Source organism: Micropterus salmoides, unplaced genomic scaffold, assembly GCF_014851395.1.
Source record: "Micropterus salmoides isolate LMB-PRFRI ecotype aquatic unplaced genomic scaffold, ASM1485139v1 Ms_hic_scaffold_8, whole genome shotgun sequence".
NCBI lineage: Eukaryota > Metazoa > Chordata > Actinopteri > Centrarchiformes > Centrarchidae > Micropterus > Micropterus salmoides.
The window spans coordinates 3152973-3175343 of NW_024044570.1; the positions used below are offsets into that span (position 1 = coordinate 3152973).

General features: G+C 44.5%; 1 protein-coding gene across 1 annotated transcript; it reads left to right on the forward strand.

Annotated features, from left to right (window-relative positions):
- The first annotated feature begins 517 nt into the window (after positions 1–517).
- On the forward strand, positions 518–21027 carry LOC119894365. Its single transcript, XM_038707070.1, has 13 exons — positions 518–1119; positions 5184–5277; positions 5357–5444; positions 5950–6286; positions 7409–7502; positions 9043–9130; positions 11068–11374; positions 12470–12563; positions 12698–12785; positions 14426–14744; positions 16060–16153; positions 16233–16320; positions 17048–21027. Exons 1-13 carry the CDS (start codon positions 1068–1070, stop codon positions 17621–17623), a joined length of 2319 nt encoding a protein of 772 aa, XP_038562998.1. The 5' UTR covers positions 518–1067; the 3' UTR covers positions 17624–21027.
- The last annotated feature ends 1344 nt before the right edge of the window (positions 21028–22371 follow it).

Here is a 22371-nt window from a genome sequence, read left to right on the forward strand (position 1 = left end):
GTATTTATTTTGCTTTAGGAGCTTTACTTTACTCACACGGACCTATGTGACGTGTGTGTGGTATATTGTGCCATGTGTTTCTGGAATGTGAACAGTACAAGCACTGATGCTCCGCACAAATGAAGTTCCTAACGGATAAATAAAGTTCATTGAAATTAATTTAACAGTAGGCTACTTACATTTCTATTTACATTTACTCATTCGGCAGACACTTTTATCCAAAGCAACCAAATATAAGCATGCATAAATAAAAATAGAATGAGTAGATCAAGTTTTAGTGTAAATATCTGTACATTGCACCACGTTTAAGCAAAAAATTTAAATTTTTATGTAAGAAATGATAGGAAAATCAAAGTACTGCATTTTAAAAGTAATTCTGATTCACTATTTACATATTTAATAATTAAATTAAACTATATTACTGTATTAAAAATGAAAAGTCTCTAAAATAATATTATTAAATATATAATATTATTAAATAAATAATATTTACTGTTTCTGCCCAACCCCGCCCTCCCGAGCTGCACGTCACGTGACGGAGTGAAGGCCGGGGTGGAGTTATCGAACGCACTCTCCTCTCCGAGGAAACGGGATGCAGGCTAGCTCCGGTAACGGTTTCATTTACGGTTATTATCCACTCCCGGGACGATGACACAAAATAACGTTACCCACCGGACGTCAGAATCAGCCCGAGCTAACGGAAACCGGAGACGCTGTTTGGCGGGAAGCCCGGCTGTGTGTCGGTTTGTTGTTTAGGTTAGCTGCCGCGCTAGCTCGCTACTAGCTAGCAGCCTGCTTCTGTTAACGGTTCGCTGGGAGTTAGCCTCGGAGGAGGCAGCTAACCGCGGCCCGGTTAAAGTCACGTTAAATCTCCCCCGGGACGTTCCCCACAACGATGGACGGAGACGCGCGGCTGTAGGAGCAACGACGCCGGGTAAACGTGCAGGATGCGCTAGCGGATGTAGTTAGCATCAGGCCTGAACACCAGCACGCCTCCTTGCTTCCTTTCCTCCCTCCTTCCTCCCTCGCTACCACAGGAGCACAGACTCTCCTCTCCCGTGATCAGGATGGAGTCAGCCCTGAATGCCCTGCCGCAGTTCCCGGAAAACACCTACAAGAGTGAGTAACCACGTTGTTTGTTTTGTAAACTCGTGAGCTTCTCACCTGTTGACCTTTGACCCTAGGGACAGTCAGAAACCACAAGTTTAGTAGTGGACACCGAGACCAGTGGAACTACACGATTCTCGATCCCAGGGTCAACAACTAAGTCCCCTGTACTTCAGCACACACTCCTTTAAAGGTCCAGTCTGTAATATTTATATTCTGTCTATAGACAGAAGGTCAGTATAATATTCATAACTGTGTTGTCAGTGGTTGTAAAGGCCGTACATAATCAATGGGGCTGCGACTTACGATCATATTCTTTATCGATGAATCGTTCAGTCTATAATTCATCAAGAAATTGTGAAAAATGCTCTTCATAATTTTCCAGAGCACAAAGTGACGTCTTCAAATTTATTCTCTTGTCCAGCCAACAGTTCAAAACCCAAAAACTCTTTGTTTACAGTCATAACTGACAAAAAACAGCGGCAGTTCCTCACATGCGTTCTTCGTACAAGATGAAACCAGCAAATGTTTAACAGTCTTGCTTTAAAAAAAATTGCATGAACTGATTAATTGACTAATCGTTGCAGCTCTAATAATCACTCCTTGCAGGACTTCAGGGGCCTTTTCAGTGCGGCAGGTTTTCTAAAAAATAGTGATGAAATTGTGGTAATAAGTAAACATGCAAAGGTAGATATTTTTAACTTTAGAATAACTTTAGAATTACCCCTGAACCTGCATGTTTAAACCAGCTGACCTTGATTCTTTCTTGCAGCTGAGCGGGACGCAGCAGCCTGTGTCTCAACGTCTCGTCTGACGTCCTTCATGTGTTTCTGACGTTCTCTCTCAAAGTGTTTGTCAGGAGACAATTTCCTTTATGTTGCACCACAATACTGCACGTTCTGCAGAACAGCTTCCCCAGCTTTGGTAAAGAAGATCTGGATCCTGGTCTTCACGGTCCTTTGCTGTTATTCTTGTAGGTAATTGTGAGACGTTGGTATTCAGGGGCAGATTGGCCATACGGGAACAATCCCGAACAGCCGGTCCATACCAGGCCGAACTGTTTTTTATTTTTCAGTCTCTTGTGTTCAACTTCAGATCTGCAACCTCTGTGTCTATCAGACAGTGCCAAACTAATACTTTCAATGTTGAGGGGGATACGGACGGCCCTTCCCAACTTGGACCGATCCTCGTTTTTGCTGCATTCTGATTGGCTCGCCGATCAGAGGAGTTTACTTTCCATCTGGGACGAGTTCAATCTCAATACGTTTTGTCCGGGCTAAACTCAGCCCACGGCTGTGTGACAAGCACAACAGAGAAGGTAAATGTCGAAAAGAAAGATGGAGGAAAAAGAAAGGCCGAAAAAATAAGATTTTAGTAAACAAAAATCTTCTTCCCAGGTAGAAAGTGGAAAGGTGCTCTGGCAGGCACAGATGAGACAGGACCCAGCACAGGCACTAACCTGAGATTATTTATGCATTTATCTGTAGGCATATGGGCCATTTTATATATATTATAAACAACAGTTGAAGGAAGAAGAAGAGGAACAGGAGGAGCTGATTAGAACTGATGTTCTTCTCATTCATACACTGCTCAAAAAGGGAACACTAAAATAACACATCCTAGATCTGAATGAATGAAATAATCTCATTAAATACTCCTTTCTTTACATAGTTGAATGTGCTGACAACAAAATCACACAAAAATTATCAATGGAAATCAAATTTATCAACCCATGGAGGTCTGGATTTGGAGTCACACTCTAAATCTAAGTGGAAAACACTACAGGCCGATCCAACTTTGATGTAATGTCCTTAAAACAAGTCAAAATGAGGCTCAGTAGTGTGTGTGGCCTCCACGTGCCTGTATGACCTCCCTACAACGCCTGGGCTCCTGATGAGGTGGCGGATGGTCGCCTGAGGGATCTCCTCCCAGACCTGGACTAAAGCATCCGCCAACTCCCGGACAGTCTGTGGTGCAACGTGGCGTTGGTGGCTGGAGCGAGACATGATGTCCCAGATGTGCTCAGTTGGGCTGTGCGGCCCCCCAAAGAAATGCCACCCCACACCATTACTGACCCACCGCCAAACCGGTCATGCTGGAGGATGTTGCAGGCAGCAGAACGTTCTCCACGGCGTCTCCAGACTCCGTCACGTCTGTCACATGTGCTCAGTGTGAACCTGCTTTCATCTGTGAAGAGCACAGGGCGCCAGTGGCGAATTTGCCAATCTTGGTGTTCTCTGGCAAATGCCAAACGTCCTGCAAGGTGTTGGGCTGTAAGCACAACCCCCACCTGTGGACGTCGGGCCCTCGTACCACCCTCATAGAGTCTGTTTCTGACCGTTTGAGCAGACACATGCACATTTGTGGCCTGCTGGAGGTCATTTTGCAGGGCTCTGGCAGTGCTCCTCCTGCTCCTCCTTGCACAAAGGCAGGGGTAGCGGTCCTGCTGCTGGGTTGTTGCCCTCCTACGGCCTCCTCCACGTCTCCTGATGTACTGGCCTGTCTCCTGGTAGCGCCTCCGTGCTCTGGACACTACGCTGGCAGACACAGCAAACCTTCTTGCCACAGCTCGCATTGATGTGCCATCCTGGATGAGCTGCACTACCTGAGCCACTTGTGTGGGTTGTAGTCTCCGTGTCATGCTACCACTAGACTGAAAGCGCCGCCAGCATTCAAAAGTGACCAAAACATCAGCCAGGAAGCATAGGAACTGAGAAGTGGTCTGTGGTCACCACCAGCAGAACCACTCCTTTATTGGGGGGGGTCTTGCTAATTGCCTATAATTTCCACCTGTTGTCTATTCCATTTGCACAACAGCATGTGAAACTGATTGTCAATCAGTGTTGCTTCCTAAGTGGACAGTTTGATTTCACAGAAGTGTGATTGACTTGGAGTTACATTATGTTGTTTAAGTGTTCCCTTTATTTTTTTGAGCAGTGTATGTAGCTGTACAATCAGTAAAAGCAGAGTCGGGGTCCAGTACAGGGGAGCTGAGCCGGGGAGAGGCAACCTCAGAGCTGAAGCTGGGGGATTTGATTTTTATGCACACACATACACACTGCTGTATTTTACGAGACTGTATTGTAGTTCCTGAGTATATTTAACTATTTTAGCATTCAGACTCAGGCTTGCCTGACCTGGTCTTGTTGAGTGCAGTGGTGCCCTGCGTATACAAACAAAAAGTTTCTTGAAGGTCTTCAGCATAATGAAATGGACTGTATACAAGCGCAACACTATTTATTAAAATAACTGCAAAAATCTTTCTCCGTGCCCCCACATGGCGCTCGCATAAAAGGCCTCTATGTCTCAAAAGTCCCAGGCTGAATTTCAGTCCCATTACGTCCCTGTTGGTATCACACATGTCTGCTGCATCTTCTAAACAAGGAAGTGAGTTTGCTGACGTGTGACGACGTTTTGCAGGAAACGGAGATGAGATGTCAGATATGCAGAAAAGTCGTCGTGCTGAATTCACAGGGATTTGTTGAATTTGTGTTAAAAGTTGTGAGTGCGACATCGTGAAATCCTGGAGGGACTGAAGAACGAGCAAGATAATGAAATTAAAACGTTGCACTGTGCAAATTTAATTATTAAGTGAGTTACTTATTTTTCTTAACTTTTCTTTACAGTTCCTCAGGTGTGAAATGTTAAATGGTGGTTTCTACCTACCTGCAGTCTGAGAGTTTAATATTGAAAAACTAAACAGTTATTGATGATTGAAATGGATCGTATTGACCTTTTTCAGACGGTCCCTAACTCCTCCTGCAGTAACAGGAGCGTTGGACAGATGTTCATCGTCATCTTTGGTGATTTTCAGGTGATCAAACGTCTGCCTGAATCAGCTCTCCGAACAGAACTGGGAGAAATCCAGGCTTGGACTCGGAGCTGTTGAAACTAACGTCACCTGGTTTCTAAACTCTTTTCTATCGGTCGAGGCTGCAGCTGCACTTGTCGCCATCTTCCACGTGTTGAACCTCCGAACAAAACGAGAACCGACATGTTTTCAGATTTTTAGTATTGACTTGGTACCAGTATCTGTTCTCGTAACGTCCCAACCTTTGTCCCTCTTCCATCTGCAGTGACTGAGGAGGACGTGAAGAGGCTGATCGAGTTCAGGGCGTCCAACGAGGCTCTGTTCACCGGGAAAAGAAACTCTGCCAAGATAGCGTGGAGGTATGAAGCAGGCTTTTGCTTTTTTAAATTGTGTCCGATAGTGAGCGCTCCTCCAAGCTGACCGTCCTGTGTTCCTCAGCACCATCTTGAAGGGCCTCGGCCTCGAAGGGAAGCTGACCGCAGACCAGATCGCCAAGAAGTGGGACAACCTGCGGACAAAATACAAGGTATAAATATGACGCAGGGAGGCTTTGAGTTAGTCAGGAAACATGTGTTGATCTGAAGCAGCAGCGGGACAGAGAGGCGTCTGATCTGCCACCGTGTAGATGAAATGAGCCGGTTCATTAGGCACATAGATAAAACAAAAGTCAGTATGATCCACCAGCCCGGCAGGAAATCTTCCCTTCACGCAGACAATCAGATTGCGTTGATACGTGGCGTCTGTTAGCCGGGACGTTACAGCTGTTCATGTTATTTTAGCCATCACACGCAGCTTCTTCAGAAAATATACACATATTCCAAAATTCTAATTGTTCTATAGTTTAACTGTAATCGTGTGATTGGCAATTAGCCGATCATATGAGAGCTGATCACTTTTTAAAATCTTTGCTCATGTTTATTTCAAAATAAAAGCGCCCTGTGACTCAGTGTAACAGATCAGCTGGTTTTAGCCTGTTACCGGTACGTTAGCCTGAATTAGCCTCATTCGATGGATCTTGTTGTCGTCTCCAGGACCTGAAGCAGCCCTACCAGGGCCAGGACAACATCGGGGGGGTCGTAGAGTCGTGGCCCTGGTTCCACATCATGGACGAAGCCATGCAGGGTCGCCTCTACAACAGCAACCTGGTGCTGAGCCCGGAGACCGCCGCCGGTGCCGGTCACCGGGGGACCAGCCAGCACAACCAGAGCCAGGAGAACACCGACATCCTGGAGTTCCTCATCAAGACGGAGATGGAGGACACGGTGGCAGCAGAAACCGCAGAGGATGATGGGATGGCTCACACGGAGGCGCCTCCTGCTGAGGGAGTCCCGATGGGCTGGAGGAGGATGAGCGAGTGCTCCTATAAAAGTAGGCGGACGCACCTGGCTGAGAGTTTAGATGGTTAAATACAGACGATCAGAGATCGATTAATCGATTAGTTGCCAACTATTTTGATAATTGATTGAATTGAGTCCTTTTTTTTAAAGAAAAAACATCTTTGTTCTCTGATTCTAGCTTCTCAAATATATGAATATTTTCTGGTTTCTTTCCTCCTCTGTGACAGTAAACTGAATGTCTTGGGACAAAATAAGACATGTGAGGACGTCAGCTTGAGATTTTGGGAAACACTGGTTGACATTTTTTACAATTTTCTGGACCAAACAATCGATTAATAGAGAAAATAAAGGACGGATTAATTGATAATGAAAATAATCGTTATATATCAGATCAGAGTTGACCTGCAGGGATCTCACAGAGCTGATGATGAAGCTGTAATCATTTTCAAATTAAGAATTATTGTGTAATTTACTTCCTGCTACGTATCAGCTGCAGTGTTATTGTGGTGGTTTGTGTAATGATGGGAACAGCTTCAGTTATCATTGTTATGATGCTCACTGGAGGATTCTCAAATCTTAACCGACACGATGACAGAATGAAACGATCTTTAATATTTTCATTTTAAGAACGCACACGGTTCAGTCCAGACGGTTTCATAAACCAGCGCTGTACCGGTCAGGTTTTAGGGCGAACTTGTGATGTAATGAACTCTTAAGTCTGCCGTATTTCAGCAGCCTTAAAGTTTTTCTCTCAGTACAAAGAGGGCTGTGAGTAAGACACAGAGTTTAACACTTGAAGGGATCTTTATTTTTCCTGTGAAGTCTTATTGAATTGTGCATCTTCGTGGTTCTTGGTGAACAGTTGATTATAGTAAAATACTGTGCACGACGTGTGTGCACGTTGTGGATTTTGGACTCCTGCTCTTGAAACATTCTTCCTCTTCCAAGCTGCTTAATTCACAATGAGAATGTGTTTATTGTCGTGGCACAAGTACAATGAAATTAGAGAGCCGTCCTTTTCTGTATCAAAGAGCAAATCATTAAATGGAGAAATGGGTATAAAGATAAAATATAACATAAAATAGGTACAAGATAAAAGTACGCATTGAAACTGTTTCAGCACATTAGTGAAAACTGTTCTTCTCGCTCACAGTGACCGAACCAGAAACTGAAAGAATGATCAAACTTCGAGCTGCGAACGAAGCTCTCTTCACCGGCAGGAAACATTCGGCCAAACCGGCTTGGAGGTGAGTTTCAGGCGGCTCGTGATGAGACACAGGGTTGGGTTTAGAGACGAGATTGTAACACTATTTTTAAGAAATCTTCATTACTGTATTATATGAGCATTTTGAGCATCAAACAGTGAATTTCCTGCATCCTGCAAATGTTTTAAAGCAGCGGTTCCCAAACTTTTTAGGCAACGCAGCCCCTTCAACATCGTGACCGGTTTGCTGCACCCCCAAACCCCTTCTCTCTCTAGGTTTGCTTAAACTAAGTGTGACTCAGTGACGCCTTTTGAATCAGTCGCTCTCCCCTTACCCCCTCACTACGCTTCAACAAAGCATGCATCTGTTTTCTTTTCACAGCAACTCTGCATCGCGATATAACGTAACACATTTACTACTTTAAAAAGCAACAGTTGCAGTAAAGCCTTATCTCAGACAAAAAAAAACGTTTCAAAACATCCCCCCTCTGTTTTTAACATGGACAAAAGAGGATCAGAGGATTTGTTCATACAACGCGGGGGGGCTCAGCCTGAGAGAGAAGTGTGTGAGTAGCCTTTCCCTGTGAGCTAACTGTTAAAAATTTAATTTTAAAGAGGTGGTATTCTGCTTTTTGCCTTTTCCCCTCTCCTTTATTGAGTTATACTCCTTTTTGTGCATGTAACAGGTTTGCAAAGTGAAAAAGCCCAAAGTCCAGCCCAAAGTGAGTTCCCATCTCCCACAGAAAACTCTGAACTGAAAACAGCTCGATTGTAGTCCAGCCGCTTCCCTTTCATCCCTGTGACGTCACAGGGATGAAAGCTAAACATGCCTCATATAACGCTCGCCAAGCGGCTACTCCGACACGCCCTCAGAAACAGCGAGCTGCAGCACACAGCTCTCCTCTCCCTTCCAAACACTAGCTACCCTCCAGGCAGTCAGTGGACAGAAAGTTGTTCCTGTGATGTAGAGACAGAGCTCAGTTAAAACTTTATGGATACAGATTAATAACTCACCGCTCTGAAACTCTCGCTCCAGTCCAGTACGGCTGAACCCGAGCCGTTTACCGGCTTCTCGCCGACCCGCCCTTCTCTGCTTCTGATTGGCTAGTAGTCCTTAACTAGGAACTGAGCATGTGCAACTCCCAACAAAGATCATTTAGAAACAAGATGTATCACTCCATAGCTAAAACGAAGCCTTCAACACAGGCTGAAAAGAGGAGCTGCAGCAATGTGCAGTAGGACAAAAATATTAAACCATGTAAACCTGCTCTGGTACAAACTCTAAATAAGATGATGAACCTGAAAATTAGCGGAATACCACCTCTTTTAAATTAAATTTACAAAGGAAAGTTTTCAATTCAGGTTTTTATATCATGAAAAATTCCACAAAAAAATAATTGTTATTACACTAGCACACCACCATTACATTTTTCCTGTCACGCACCCCCAGGGGCGGAAAACACTTTGTAAATCACTGTTATAAAGGAAGGAAACTGAACATGCACAAAGAGTTCTGGTGAAAAACTCTACTGATTGTAAACAGGGTCTTCAGTCAGGGATTCAATCTGAGTAATTTCTTGCAGAGCCATTCTTTATGAGCTGGGCCTTCAGGGGAAGCTGACCACAGATCAGTTAGCAAAGAAGTGGGACAACCTGAAGAGGAGATACAAGGTAGGTCCAACCCCCTCCGACTCCACAGACAGACCATGACTCGTGGTGACGTCTCTGTTTAGGCGACGCTGGGCCTCACATAAGAGGTGAAGTGACACGTACGAATGATTTAAGAGAACTTTACGTCACATTTACCAACTTTCTCTCAGGAACAAAGTCCAGATAGTCTCCTTTCAACACAAGAGGAAACACTTGTTAGCCTTAATCTGAATTCATCTGGAGTTTAAATATGAAATGAACTACAATATATAAATAAAATCTAAAAAAAATAAACTTTGTGTCCTCATCGTACTTGACCACTCTGCTGTTTAAAGATCCAACGACAGCACCACAGGTAGATTAATATGGCAGTTTGAGGAAGGCAAACATGCTAAACTATTTTCTACTATTACTTACTAAGTAAGTAGTATGAAAATTTCATGTCAAGATTATAGGTGTGACGGTTATCAGTGTTATCACGGTGTTGTGAAAATGTGCCGAAACACACACTGAAACCATTTCATCAAGTTTTATTTTTAAAACTACAAATAAAATTTTGTTTGCGTAAACATTAAAATAACAGCCAAATGAAAACCATGTAAGTGTGCATTATATAGATTTTATATGTTGTATTATATATGTCATGCAATGAGCCCATGCACAATTAGACGGAAACAAATAAGTCAAACTGCAGTCTGCAGCGTTTCTCCCGTTCTGACACTTTTACAACTAATTTGATCGCTGCTAGATTTAAAATGAACGAGATGTGCTGGTTGGTTGACTGAACGGCGTAACGTGTTCTCGTGTGCAGCGGACGAACAGTCTGCAGACAAGCGACGCACACAGCAGCAGAACAACGTGCAGCGTTTTTACAAGAGCAGCAACTCTGAGGGCTTCAGCTTACAAGCTGTTAGCAGGTCAGACAGACAAACCAAAGCTAGAAGTTAACTCAGGTCTTTTCTTCAATCAAGTTTCCCTCAGCGCTAAAAAACCCACTCTGCATACTGCGCCTGCTTCTGGGAGACTGTCTAACTTCGGTTGATGCTGGACAGGATTTGCCTTGAGTTTATAATGGCGCGGTAACCAAACACGGTTGTCATAGTAATTAAAATGTGTACATTAATAATAACAGGCAGGACTTTTTATCGTAATCGTTTCAACCCTGTTAAGGAGCTGATTATATTTTTACAGTTTGAATAATTGGAAAACCTCTGCAGAACAGTCATTTCCTCCAGCCTAAGCTGGTTTCATCATGTCATTATTTTAGCTGACCAACTGTAGCGGCAACTTAAAAACCTTGCAGGACATAAAGTTTCTGACTCGGCACATTTGTAAAATCCAGTGAGGCAAGGAGGCAGATGTGTGATGTCATTTTATTGGACACAAACGATGACAGTTACAAAATAAAACGTCTCCAGCAGGAGTCCCAAATATGTGTTCTGAAACAAACAGAAAATATTACTAAATGAAACACAAAAAGAAAACTAAATATAATTTAGGAATATCTGGAATCTTTGCTTGAAAAATGACCAAAGTAGTTGCCGATTAATTTTCTGTTGATCGACTACTCGTTGCAGCTCTACTAATCATCAAATCTCTAGAACGGTTACTGACTCGTGAACACGGCGCTCAGCAAGTTGAAAGGAGCGAGTTCAGACAGTCTGGTGGATCCGACTAGGAGCACTAATACAAACAAACCTCACAAGTTGGAGAGGTTGAAGATTCCTGAGGCCGGATGTTTGTGGGTTAACTCTTCTCATTACTTCACAGGCCAAATGTTCCTGCCATCACTCTGTTATTAAATCCTTTCCAAATTAAAATGCATAATGAAATGGTGGCGTAGAGAAACAGAGATGTCCCAGTGAGTCATGGGTAACAGGAGCTGGTGCTGGTGGCGGTGTTGACAGGAGGATAAGGTCCCTCTGTGGACGATCTGTAGCGTTTTCTGTCTCCACCAGGAGTTGAAGTTTCCTGCTCGCGGCGTGGAGACGAACCCGAGCTCCTGGCCCTGGTTTTACCGAATGAACGACGCCATGGAGGGACGATTCGCCGGGGCGGCGCCCATCCTCACGCCCATCGTGGAGGACGAAGACGAGGATTGTGAGCCCCTGTCGCCAACGCCCAAGAAACGAGCACGCCGGAGCCGAGGGGGAATGGCCGAGTTCCTGACGGAGTCGGAGATGGACCTGCTGGTTGATAACGAAGAGAAGAACGGGTCCTCGGCTCTGGGAGATCTGCACCGCATGGCCGAGTTCACATACAAATGTAGGTGTTACGTTAATACAACATGTATCAAAACAGTCGAGTTGCATTGTGGGTAATGTAGGTCCCTGGTTTTGACAGAAGAAGAATGTGTGGAATAAAAGACGATATTTTTATGATATTTTTACTGTCTGCTGACACTTTTACAGGAGTGTGATGAAAATGATCACTGGACTTTGATGACAGCGATATATATCGACTGATTCTGGTTAAACTAAAAGGATCTTATTCATAAAACAAAGGTCTCAATCTGTAGGGATCCTTTCCATAATGCTGTCAGACACCCAAACCCCACTGTCTTCTGATTGTCCCTGAGCAAGACACACTGGGCGTGCGACCTCTGAAATATAGAGCAATTGTAAGTAGCTTTGGATAAAACGTCAGCTAAATGAGTAAATGTAACGTAAAATATATGGAACACCGGCTCCCTCTGGCTCGGTAATAGGTAAACGTTGGTGGAAGAAGCAGTTGAAAACAGAGCGTTCAAAACAGGAGAAAATCGGAGGTTTTTGCTCACAGGGATGTCTTATAAATGCGTTAACCTCAGTTTTTGAAGCTTTGGCTTTTAGTTTAGGTCTCCTTTAAAAACTGTGGAAAATCAGGTTGAAAAATACCGAAGTTACCCTTTAAGTAAAGATTAAACTGTAGAAGTTTGACAGGTCAAAACATTTAGTAGGGCTGCAGCTAACGATTATTGTCATAGTCTATTAATCGGTCTATTTTCTTGATTATTTGATTAGTTGTTTGGTCCAGAAAATTGTGAAAAATGTTGATTAGAATTCCCCAAAGCCCGAGGTGACGTCCTAAAAAGTATTTTTTTGCAAAATACCAGAAGATATTCACATTTGAGAAGCTGAAATCAAAGAATATGGACGTTATTTTGTAAAAAAGGACTCAAAGCGATTAATCTATTATTAAAATAGTTGGCGATTAATTTAGTAGTTGACAACTAATCGATTAATTGACTCGTCGTTGCAGCTCTGACATCTAAATCAGAGGGTGTTTCCTGTCGCACCATCCACAGCGGTTCTGTTTTTGGAGAATGTTTTAGTTCATCTGTTGACAAAGTATAAAATCAGAACTTCACCTTCATTCCAGTGACAGAGGAAGACACCAGGAGACTAATTGAGTTACGAGCTGCGAACGAGTCTCTGTTTACTGGGAGGAGGAACACCGCCAAGCCGGCCTGGAGGTAAAGGATCACAAAATGTCTTTAAAGAAGTTCAGTCTGTGAACATCAGCTGGTTTCCATCCAGCTGTGACTAAAGCCCAGATCCTTGAATAATCCTGGTTTTATGTTGTTAATTAGTTTTTGTTTGTCCGCAGGGGAATAGTGAAGGAGATGGGTCTGACGGGGAAGATAACACCTGACCAGGTCGCCAAGAAGTGGGACAACCTGAAGACCAAATTCAAGGTGACAGCCTTCCACAGTTTGATCTGCACTAAGCCTCAGTCTTACCTGTACAGGAAGGAAAGTCTTATTTTGTTAAAATCATTTGGCGTCATCCCCATTAATTCAGCGTCCAATGAAAAGCTTTCTCATTTTTATGACGCCACCTGAGTGTAGTGTTTCTGGGGGCCGATCACTGATTACTCTACAAAAACAAAAACACATCTTTAGCAACTGATTTTGGTGAAACTGGATCAAATTTGATGGAGAACAATATGTTCTGGTTCTCCCTCTGATGTCCTCCGGCTGCTCTGCTTCAACGATCTGTGATTTACGGCGTTCGCCGATGAACAGATAGCTTTAGCTTTAGCTACTAGCTGCTGTAAGTTCGCTCAGTTAGCCGGCTCTGCCTGGACTGGGAGCTCGGAGCACTGGGGGAGTGTTAGAGTTTAACGTTAAAATTCTGATGTTACTCAAGCCATGGAGGGGGTTTGTAAAGTCTGTAGCCAGGGGCGGGGGGGCCCAGCAGGGAGTGATGGCGGGTAATGTTCCGGAGCCGGTGCGAGCGGGTAATGACACCGCGGTCAGCAGCCTCCCAGTGAACACAGCCTGAACAGGACCGAACACAGTACAGAGGGGATTTAACGTTACAGAGCTTCAGGATGGACAGATCGCTTTAGTTTTTGCTAAACCGTTAAATGCTGCTAACTATCTGGCTGCAGCTGTCTTATCTGTGTGGGGTGGTGATGGCGCAATGGATAAGACACATGTGAGAGACCCGGGTTCAATCCCCCACTGTGACCCTGAGCAAGACTCTTAACCCCTAGCTGCTCCAGAGGCGTGCGACCTCTGACATGTAGAGCAATTGTAAGTCGCTTTGGATAAAAGCGTCAGCTAAATGAATAAATGTAAATGTCTGCATCTGTAGCCAGTTAGCTCGGTTAATTGCCGGGCTGCTAGCGGTCCTATTAGCTGACTCCAGTCCGGTACTGTATTCCCTCTTGTCAGACTGGCCTCTGTCGGTCTCGGATGATGTGTTTGGTCCCGGTGACACCAAAATGTCTCACACACTATCAGATTCTGTGACCCCAGTGGGAAGTTTTGTTGACGATGTTAATCGGCTGCAGTTTGCTAAAAGTACTTGGTTGGGTTTAGGTACTAAAAGTACTTGGTTATGGTTAGGAACTGGTCTGTACAGAGTCTCCAAGACGTTGTGGGGGCGTAACGCACTATCAGCGCTGTTGGCTACTGCAAACGTCAATCAGTATTTGAGACAAGTCCCTCCGTAGCTTTGTGTTTTAACAGGAAACACAATCCGAAAGCAAATAGCGCTCCGGTTTCCGTTTCACGGGAACTTTACATTAGAAGATAAGCTCAGCCTTGCTGTGTATTGGTTAGCTTTTACCTAACTATTTATGTTAGCGCAACGTGTTATCTGCTCGCTAAGTAATGTTAGCTTGTACTCTGCATGTTTGTGTGTGAGAGATTCAGTTAAGTTCACAGTGTTTAGGGCCAATGGGGATGCTCCTCTGAAAACCCGCCCACAACAGACGTTTGAGTCAGTGCTGCAAAACAGTCGGGCAGCGCAGAAGAGAGAATCAGAGGGCCCGCTGTTCAGCCTCATGGCCGCTGTGTCGTCTAACTGGGCCCCTCTGTATTTACAGGACCTGAAGTTTCCTCCTCGGGGGATGGAGGGCCAGACTAACCCGGCCTCCTGGCCCTGGTTCCAGCTGATGAGCGACGCTCTGGAGGGACGGCTGTTGGGAAAAGCTCCCAGAGTGACGCCCGTCTGGAGCAGCGAGGAGGACGGCGTCTTCGGCTCGTCGCCGCCTCCCGACAGAGACTGTTTGCTGGCAGAGAGGAGCAGCGTGTCGGAGCTGGAGAGCATGGTGGGGGGGGACGCCGCCGAGGCTGATGGGAACGTTACCTACATCGACGCCAGTGGGGAGGAGTGTTCGACGCCCTCAGACCTGTCCTATAAAAGTAAAGCTTCTTCTCCTTCTGGGCTTATTAGTATAAATGTTTCAGCTTTTATTAGCATTTTTTATAGTGTTACATTCAAACTTGTGGGTATTTATATTTTGCTTTTCGTATTGTTTTATTTTATAGGCATTTATTTAGTGTGTTTTGGTATTAAATTAGTCAATCGATTCAGAAACAGTTGTTATAGTTGATTGTCAGTTATTTTCTAAGAAAACACCAAATGTCCTCTAGTTTTTACGTCTTTAGCTGAAGAATATTTCTGCTTTTATATCTCAGTCAACTGAATCTCTGTGGGTTCTGGACAAAACAAGACATTCTTTAAAAATATTAAATAAAATTAGACCCTTGAACTTTGGGACGATAGTAGAAGTAAAGTGCAGCACTGACAGCCTGGACACCGGACACATCATACATACAGAAGTGAAGTCACCTGTTGGTTTGTGGACCGTTGTCTTTGAAGCCTCCAGTTTGGCATCTTAACCCTACACCAAGAACGTTTTTATGTTTTCCAATGAAAAATATGTAATTTCACATTGGGCCGTTATATTCACCTTATCTCTGAACAAATGGTTGGAAAAGCTCAAGCAGATAATAAATACACAACAGCCAAAGATCAGCCTGCTGGAGGAACGACAACCTTCAGATCTGGAGAAAGTAATTTGGTTGGTTCTGATGCTCCACAGTGATTTTACAGTGAGGGCACAGCATGTTTTGGGCATCACCCCCTAAAACCCTGTTAATATGACCTCAGAATTCATGATTGCCTTCTGTGTCTTCATTTCACAGCTTCTGACATTTATCTGTAGACATTAATATAAAAAATAGGCAGCATGAGAAACCTCCTCCCTTCTGAGGTGCATTTTATTTGCACATTTCACGGCGCACCGCTGCTCCTGAATGCATATAGAGGAAACACTGCTCCCCTGCTTCCTGGTCTCTGTTCCTCTAAATGGGACCATAATTTACTAAATGAACATCATGCTGTGTTGAAGAAGACTTGAAACTAGCGACTGAGACCAGAAACTCATCAGGAAAGTGTTTACTGAGGGAATAAATCAGCTGACAAGTAGAAACATTTTCTCACAGATTTCTATACAATCACACCCCTGCTGGCTGCAGGCTCTTCAGCATCGGCTTCACTTTCAGACCCGGAGGTTCCTGCTTGCTGGCAGCTGCTATGTCGCTCTTAGTTACTTGATTTACAAACGTTCTTGTTCACAATGTTGAAAACTGTCTGTTAATTAAGGGCTGACATCAAGCTGCGTATTGTCTCTGACCATCTGTATATACACGTCTGTCTCTTTACCTGCCGCAGTGTCAGACCAGGACACCCGGAGGATGATTAAACTGCGAGCTTCTAACGAGTCGTTGTTCACCGGGAGGAGAAACGCTGCCAAAGCTGCGTGGAAGTAAGAGAGCCTGTCTTTTTCTCGGTAAGCATCAAACAACAGCTTAAGTGTTCCCTCATGCATCCTGACTCTCCCTCAGGGCCATCCTGAAGGAGCTCGGGCTGCAGGGGAAAGTCTCAACCTACCAGATGGCAAAGAAGTGGGACAATCTGAAGAGGAGATACAAGGTAAGGTAGTCCGTAAACCAGTATCCAGTCTGTGGAGGAGAGAGCCGGGGGCCGAGTTAATTAACCTTTAAATATTAATTTTGGGGAGTAAAAAGTCACTTGAGCTTCTTAACCTGTCTGCAGCAGCGAGCCGCCGAGTTTCCAACCTCCACTGTCGTTATTGTAGCCGTTAGCGGGCGCCCAGAGCTCTGAGATACCACTTCATATTTATACAGAAACCAGATAAAACAGGAGAAAAGGAAGAGAGGAAGCTGAACTACCTGTAAGTTCAGAAACTTTAAGAAAGTTCAGTCAGTTGATTCCAGCTGCTGACTTGAAACAAGTTAGCTTAGCACAGCCCGGATCGAGCCAAACTCCATTCAGAAAACAAACATTTTAAAAATTGTTTGCTTGTCATCTTGTTGACTTACCTGACAAAACATGAATTCATATTTTTAGCCCATCACCATCCTGATGTTGTAATTTCTGCATCATTTTGTTCCTTTTATTAAAACTAAACCATCAGGAAAATGTTGATTTTGCATAAATTTTAAAAAACTCCTCATAGATTAATTAGTTTCATGTTTAAAAGACTCAGTAATTTATAATTTAATTTATAGTAAATGCTGCTCGCTGTAGTTTCTGTCAGACAAACAGGAGGAAGTAGAGCATCTCTTGGGGACTACTTTCAGCGGCGGATGAATCTATATGTGGTGCTGTAGTGAGTTTTCTGTTTCCCCCCCTTCAGGATCTGAAGTACCCTCCTGTTGGGATGGAGAGCGTAGCGGACGGCACCTCCTCCTGGCCGTGGTTTCACCTGATGAATGAGGCCATGGAGGGCCGTCTGGCGAGCAGCGCCCCCCTTCTCACCCCCGTCACTCAGGATGACGAGCAGCACCCTGACCCCGCCCCGAAACACAAGTCCCGCCCCGCCCCTCCGCCCCCCACCTCCTCATCAGACTACGGACAGGAGCCGTTTGACGCCGCCGCCACCGCCGAGCAGAACCAGCAGCGAAGCTCGGAGGCGTGCGACGGGCCGCTGGGAGGACTGGAGCGGGAGTGGGAGATGGTGGAGCGGGAGAGGGCGGCGATGGAGCGGGAGAGGGAGATGGTGGAGCGAGAGAGGGCGGCGGTGGAGAGAGAGAGGGCGGCGGTGCAGGCGGAGAGGCTGTGGCTGGAGAGGGAGAGGGCGGCGGTGGAGCGGGACCGAGCCATGGTGGAGCAGGAGAGAGCGACGCTGGGCCGAGAGAGGGAGGTGCTGGACCAGAGAGCCTTGATGCTGAACTCTGTAGGACACTCCGGACACCTCAACGCCCTCATGTAGGCCGCCGCGCTCTGGGGATGTAGACCGTCCCTGTAGAGACATGCTGGTCTGTCGTGGTCTGGACCTTCAGGAGGGAACCACGCTGACAGACGGGCCACAGAGGAGACCCGGTGCACCCGCTGAGGTCAAAGCCACGTTTTGGATGTAGAGACGTGGCTGTAGGTCTTCCACACAGAGCCGGGGGGGGGCGGGGGGGACGGGTCCCGGAGAGCACCCGGGGACGTAGACCAGTTTAGCAGGAGGGCTGCACAATCAGGATCACATGATCTCAATCAGGATATTTAATGTGTGATTTGGATTTTTTAAGTGTTACTGGAAGATATTTGAAGTTTTAAAAGATCCAATAAATCGTTTTGTTTTTTTATCAGAAATGATTAATACAGATTCCTACAGTTTGTTTGTTTTTACGACACAGAGACGTTTCAGCTCCACACTGACACAGATATATTTTGGAGGTCTAGCTCTGGTCTCCTGACCTGAGGGGGGGGTAGTTACTCACCTGTAGAATCTGTCGATTACTGAGGCGGCGTAAAGCGTCCGATACGCTCCAACAGAAGCTCATCAGGCGGTCGAACTGCGTCTGAATGCCGCCCGCACCTTTCAGACGCCAGAGTCCACCTCCAGAAATGTGAAACGTGGCGGTCTCTGAGTTGATGGGTGGCTCCTTGGCGGATGGTACCTCCACCCAAGTAGTCACCGGCGAGTGACGAGTAATGTTTAGATCCTGTTTGAATTGTGACCTGAATTACACACACGTGATGTTTGTCAGTTTAAAAGATCAGAAGTTTGTCGTAAAACTAAAAAGTAAAGTATCAGTGAAACCTCAGAAGAAACTGTGATCTTGTGTCGATGAAACACCTTTTTATGTTTCTATGAAACCACACAAAAATGTCACACTTGAAACTAATGGGGGGAAACGGTGTTCAGATTTCAGGTTGCATTCGAACGCCTCTAAACGTTTGTTCCAGATGAGGGCGCCTTAACGCCGCTGCTCAGAGAGCGTGTTGTCTGGTTTATATGTGATAACACGTGGACGCTCTCTGAAGAGGAGACAAACGATAGAACCTGCAGTTACTCTCTCTGCCCACAAGGTGGACCGATTGAACTGCTTAAATAACCATTCAAGAGTTTTTCTTATCGCTCAACAGGAATCAAGTCCTTCCCACTTTCTAACCTTTCTATTTGGCGTCCTGCTGTGTCGACATCATTAATATGCTGCGGCCAGTTTGATTTGAAATCACTGCATGTAGTACTTCAAGTATTTGTATATTACGACATCAAGCTGAAGGCAGTTTACTCTTTCTGATCCTGCCTATTCTCTTTTCCTCCACTTTACGTTAATGCATCAAACTGATTCCATCGCTCTTCAGTGTGTAAAGTAACACGAGGATGAAACCAAACATCACTTCTTCACCAAAACACACAACACAAACCACTGAGCTGAGATTTGAAGAGTCAGAGCGTAAAAAAACAAAAATACAAAGCAAAATACTGATTAATGATTGTGCAGCTCTACCTGTTTAGACCTCCGGGGGTGGAGACTGACCTCCGGGGTTGGAGGCCACTTTGCACTGATGTAGAAAGTCAAACATAAGCAGTTTGTATTGGACCTGAATCTGCATTAAAATCCTCTTGTTCACGTGTTTCCCACGCAGGATTTATTTGGGCGGCCGACCCCCTTGTTGGTAATTATTTTAACATCTTTGTGTTATTTTTATGAAAAAGTGGCGATGGCGGTCGGTTTGTCAAACCCAGGAGGAGCTTTAACATCACGTCCTGCTGTCCTGAAGAGACGCTTCGAACATAAAACCAAAAACGATTCAAGTCTTGTTTCCTGATCCAAACAGAGACAGATGATGTGTGTCATCACGTCATCGGTTTTATTTATTTGTATCGATCTTACGTTGCATAGTTTTATATTAATTTTATATTTTCTGATAAATCAGGAGCAGGACAGAACTTTTTGTTTTTGCGTCGCACGTTTCAAACTTCCAGCAGTGTCACAGCATGAGGATCACATCTGCTGGAGATTTCAAAAGTAAAAAGTGTTTCTGCCTTAAACTACCAGTGTTAATGTGATATTACTTCCCGTTGCTTCTCGCTGTAGTGATGTTTTTAAAAAAGAAATGTTTTATACGTTAAGCCACAGCCGGAACGATCAGTAGGTTAATCAGATAGTTGATCAACAAAAAAAGCAGCAGCTGTTTTGATGATAATTGAACTCGTGTTTCAAGCACAAATATCCAGAATTCCCCAGTTTCAGCGTCTCAGTTGTGAGGATTTCCATCAGTCAGTCCAAAAACATTCAGTCTTCTAGAATTTGCCATCTGAGGAAAACATTAGCTTTGGTCCCTGGAGGCCACATTTTATACACACACGTTTATATTTCACAGCTTCTCACCTGAGAGACTGAACAGGTAAAGGTTCTCCTGAGGGATAAAAAGCCGAGACATACGTGAAACACACGTGTAGAAGTGCAGAATCCATCTGCTAAATGTTGGGTGGTGATGGTGCAGTGGATAAGACACATGCCTTTGGTGTGAGAGAGCCGGGTTCAACTCCCACTGTGACACGTCCCTGAGCACTTTGGATGAAAGCGTCAGCTAAACACGTAAAACCTCTAAATGAACTGAAGACAATGAAGTTGGGGCCGGTTATCTCACCTTATCGCAGCACTTTGTGTGAAGTGAACTTGTTTGTTCAAATAAAACCGAGATAAATAAGCAAAAAGCATTAAACTTCTGATGGAAATCTCTTCTGTAGTGAGGGACCCTCGCGTCCTTGCGAGACATTCAGGGTTCATCTGTTTTGTGGGAAATGTGACGCGTGCAGCAGCAAAGCCTAAAACATTTTTGGTGGTTTTGCTGTCGGACTCCTGGTTTTTGATTTGGAGTATTAATCAGCTTTAAAATGATTTAAAGAATAATTCAGTCTGAATCTCTGCGTCAGGGTTCACCTGCTTCGCTCCACGAGGTCGGCCGCCACAGTAAACCCTCTTCCTGTTGGAAACACTGCCGCCTGATGGACTCTGCTTCATTAACCCTTCGCAGACTCGAGCTGCAGACGCTCCCCTGAGCTCAGCTCGAGGCCCTCAGGCCGGAGCTGTACATTCGATCTTCCCTGTGAATGCAATAACGTGTCGTCTTCATCCAGCCGAGCTCTGAATGTGTGTAAAGCGTCCGGTGGTTCCTGTGAAATGTTTTGTCGTTTGAACGCAGCAGTATTTTCCGTTGTTTTGTCGCTAACACCAGATGATTGTCTGCAGACTGATCTTTAACCAAAGCTCATCGATTTGTTTGTAAATCTATTTTTCAAGAAACGCCTGATGACATGTTCCTGTTGTAGCCTTCAATAAACGGACCAGAACCACCTACTGATGCTGGGGGTGATGGGGTGATGAAAAAGTGCTGTTTTCTTTAATAACTCACCGGAAGGAAAGAAAATAGTCGTTGATACTCAGTGTTGGAGAGGTTACTTTGGAAATGTAATGAGTTACGGATGACAGGTTATTTTAAGTGGCCATATTATGCTAGTTTTCAGGTTGAGAATTTTATTTAGGGGTTGTACCAGAACAGATTTACATGGTTCATTTTCACAAATCATTTTATCAAACTGTACCTTGCTGCAGACTTTTTCAGACTATTTCAACAGGTAAAAAGGTCTTGATTGGTTGGTACACAGCAAGTTAAATAATGTAAACAAGGCTATTAGACATAGGCCTACCAAACACATAATCCATCTGCAACAACAGGCTTCTGTTATTGCCTTTGATCACGTAAATGTCCAAACTGTTTACGCTATAAACTGCTAATTTTTTTTCGCAGCTGTGTGCTCTGCTGTCCAGTCTTTCTGGACACGTAAAATCTGAGTTCAGGTCTATTTACACCTAACAACAGTCTATGATTAACACACTGTTAAAAACGGGGACATTTCCGGGGACATCTGGTCACCCTAGGCTTGCTAGCTAGCTAGCTGGCAGTGTCAAGGAAAACTAGGGTCCTACAAATGCAGTTCCTGTCCTAGGATTGCAGTCCTGAAACTGCAGCCTCTGGTACTTCAGCTACATGCTACTGGAAAAGGGAGGCAAATGTGGAAGAGCCTTAAACCTGCGTTCACTCCAGCAGCCAGCAGGGGGCGACTCCACCGGCTGCAGAAAGAAGTGTGATTGTTTAGAAGTCTCTGAGAAAATTAGGCTACTTCTCAGCTGATTTATGTTCATTTAGTAAATAGAGAGTCTAAGTCACTCCCTTCTGCTTCCGGCCCATGGGGGCTTATTTTGGAAAAAATATGTACAGTAGTGACGGCGACAGTCAACTTATTTTTTGATCCTGTTTGAACTGAGCCCTGAATTACATGCATGATGTTTGTCAATTCAAAAGATAATTTTGTCCGTCAAGAAGGTTGCAGTTTGTCATAAAACAATAGTCACATGTCTAGCTAGCTAGAAATTTATCTCACCTGATGTGTTTAATCCAACCACTCTGTTCTTTTATCACATCATCTACACATGGAAGCTTTTTGATTTTAGCTTCAGTCATTCAGAGAGAAAAAGTTACGACGTCACATACACGACTTTTGGGTTTGTAATTATGTATTTTCAGTCTTATACCTCAACAGTTTTACATCAAACTGCATGTGTGTAATTCAGGGTAGAGGCGACTCGTACCAGCGTCATTGTGTAAATTTGACCTGCACCGTTGAAAAAGTTTAGCTGTTCATTTTCTCTGACTCAAGGCTTCAAATCAGGT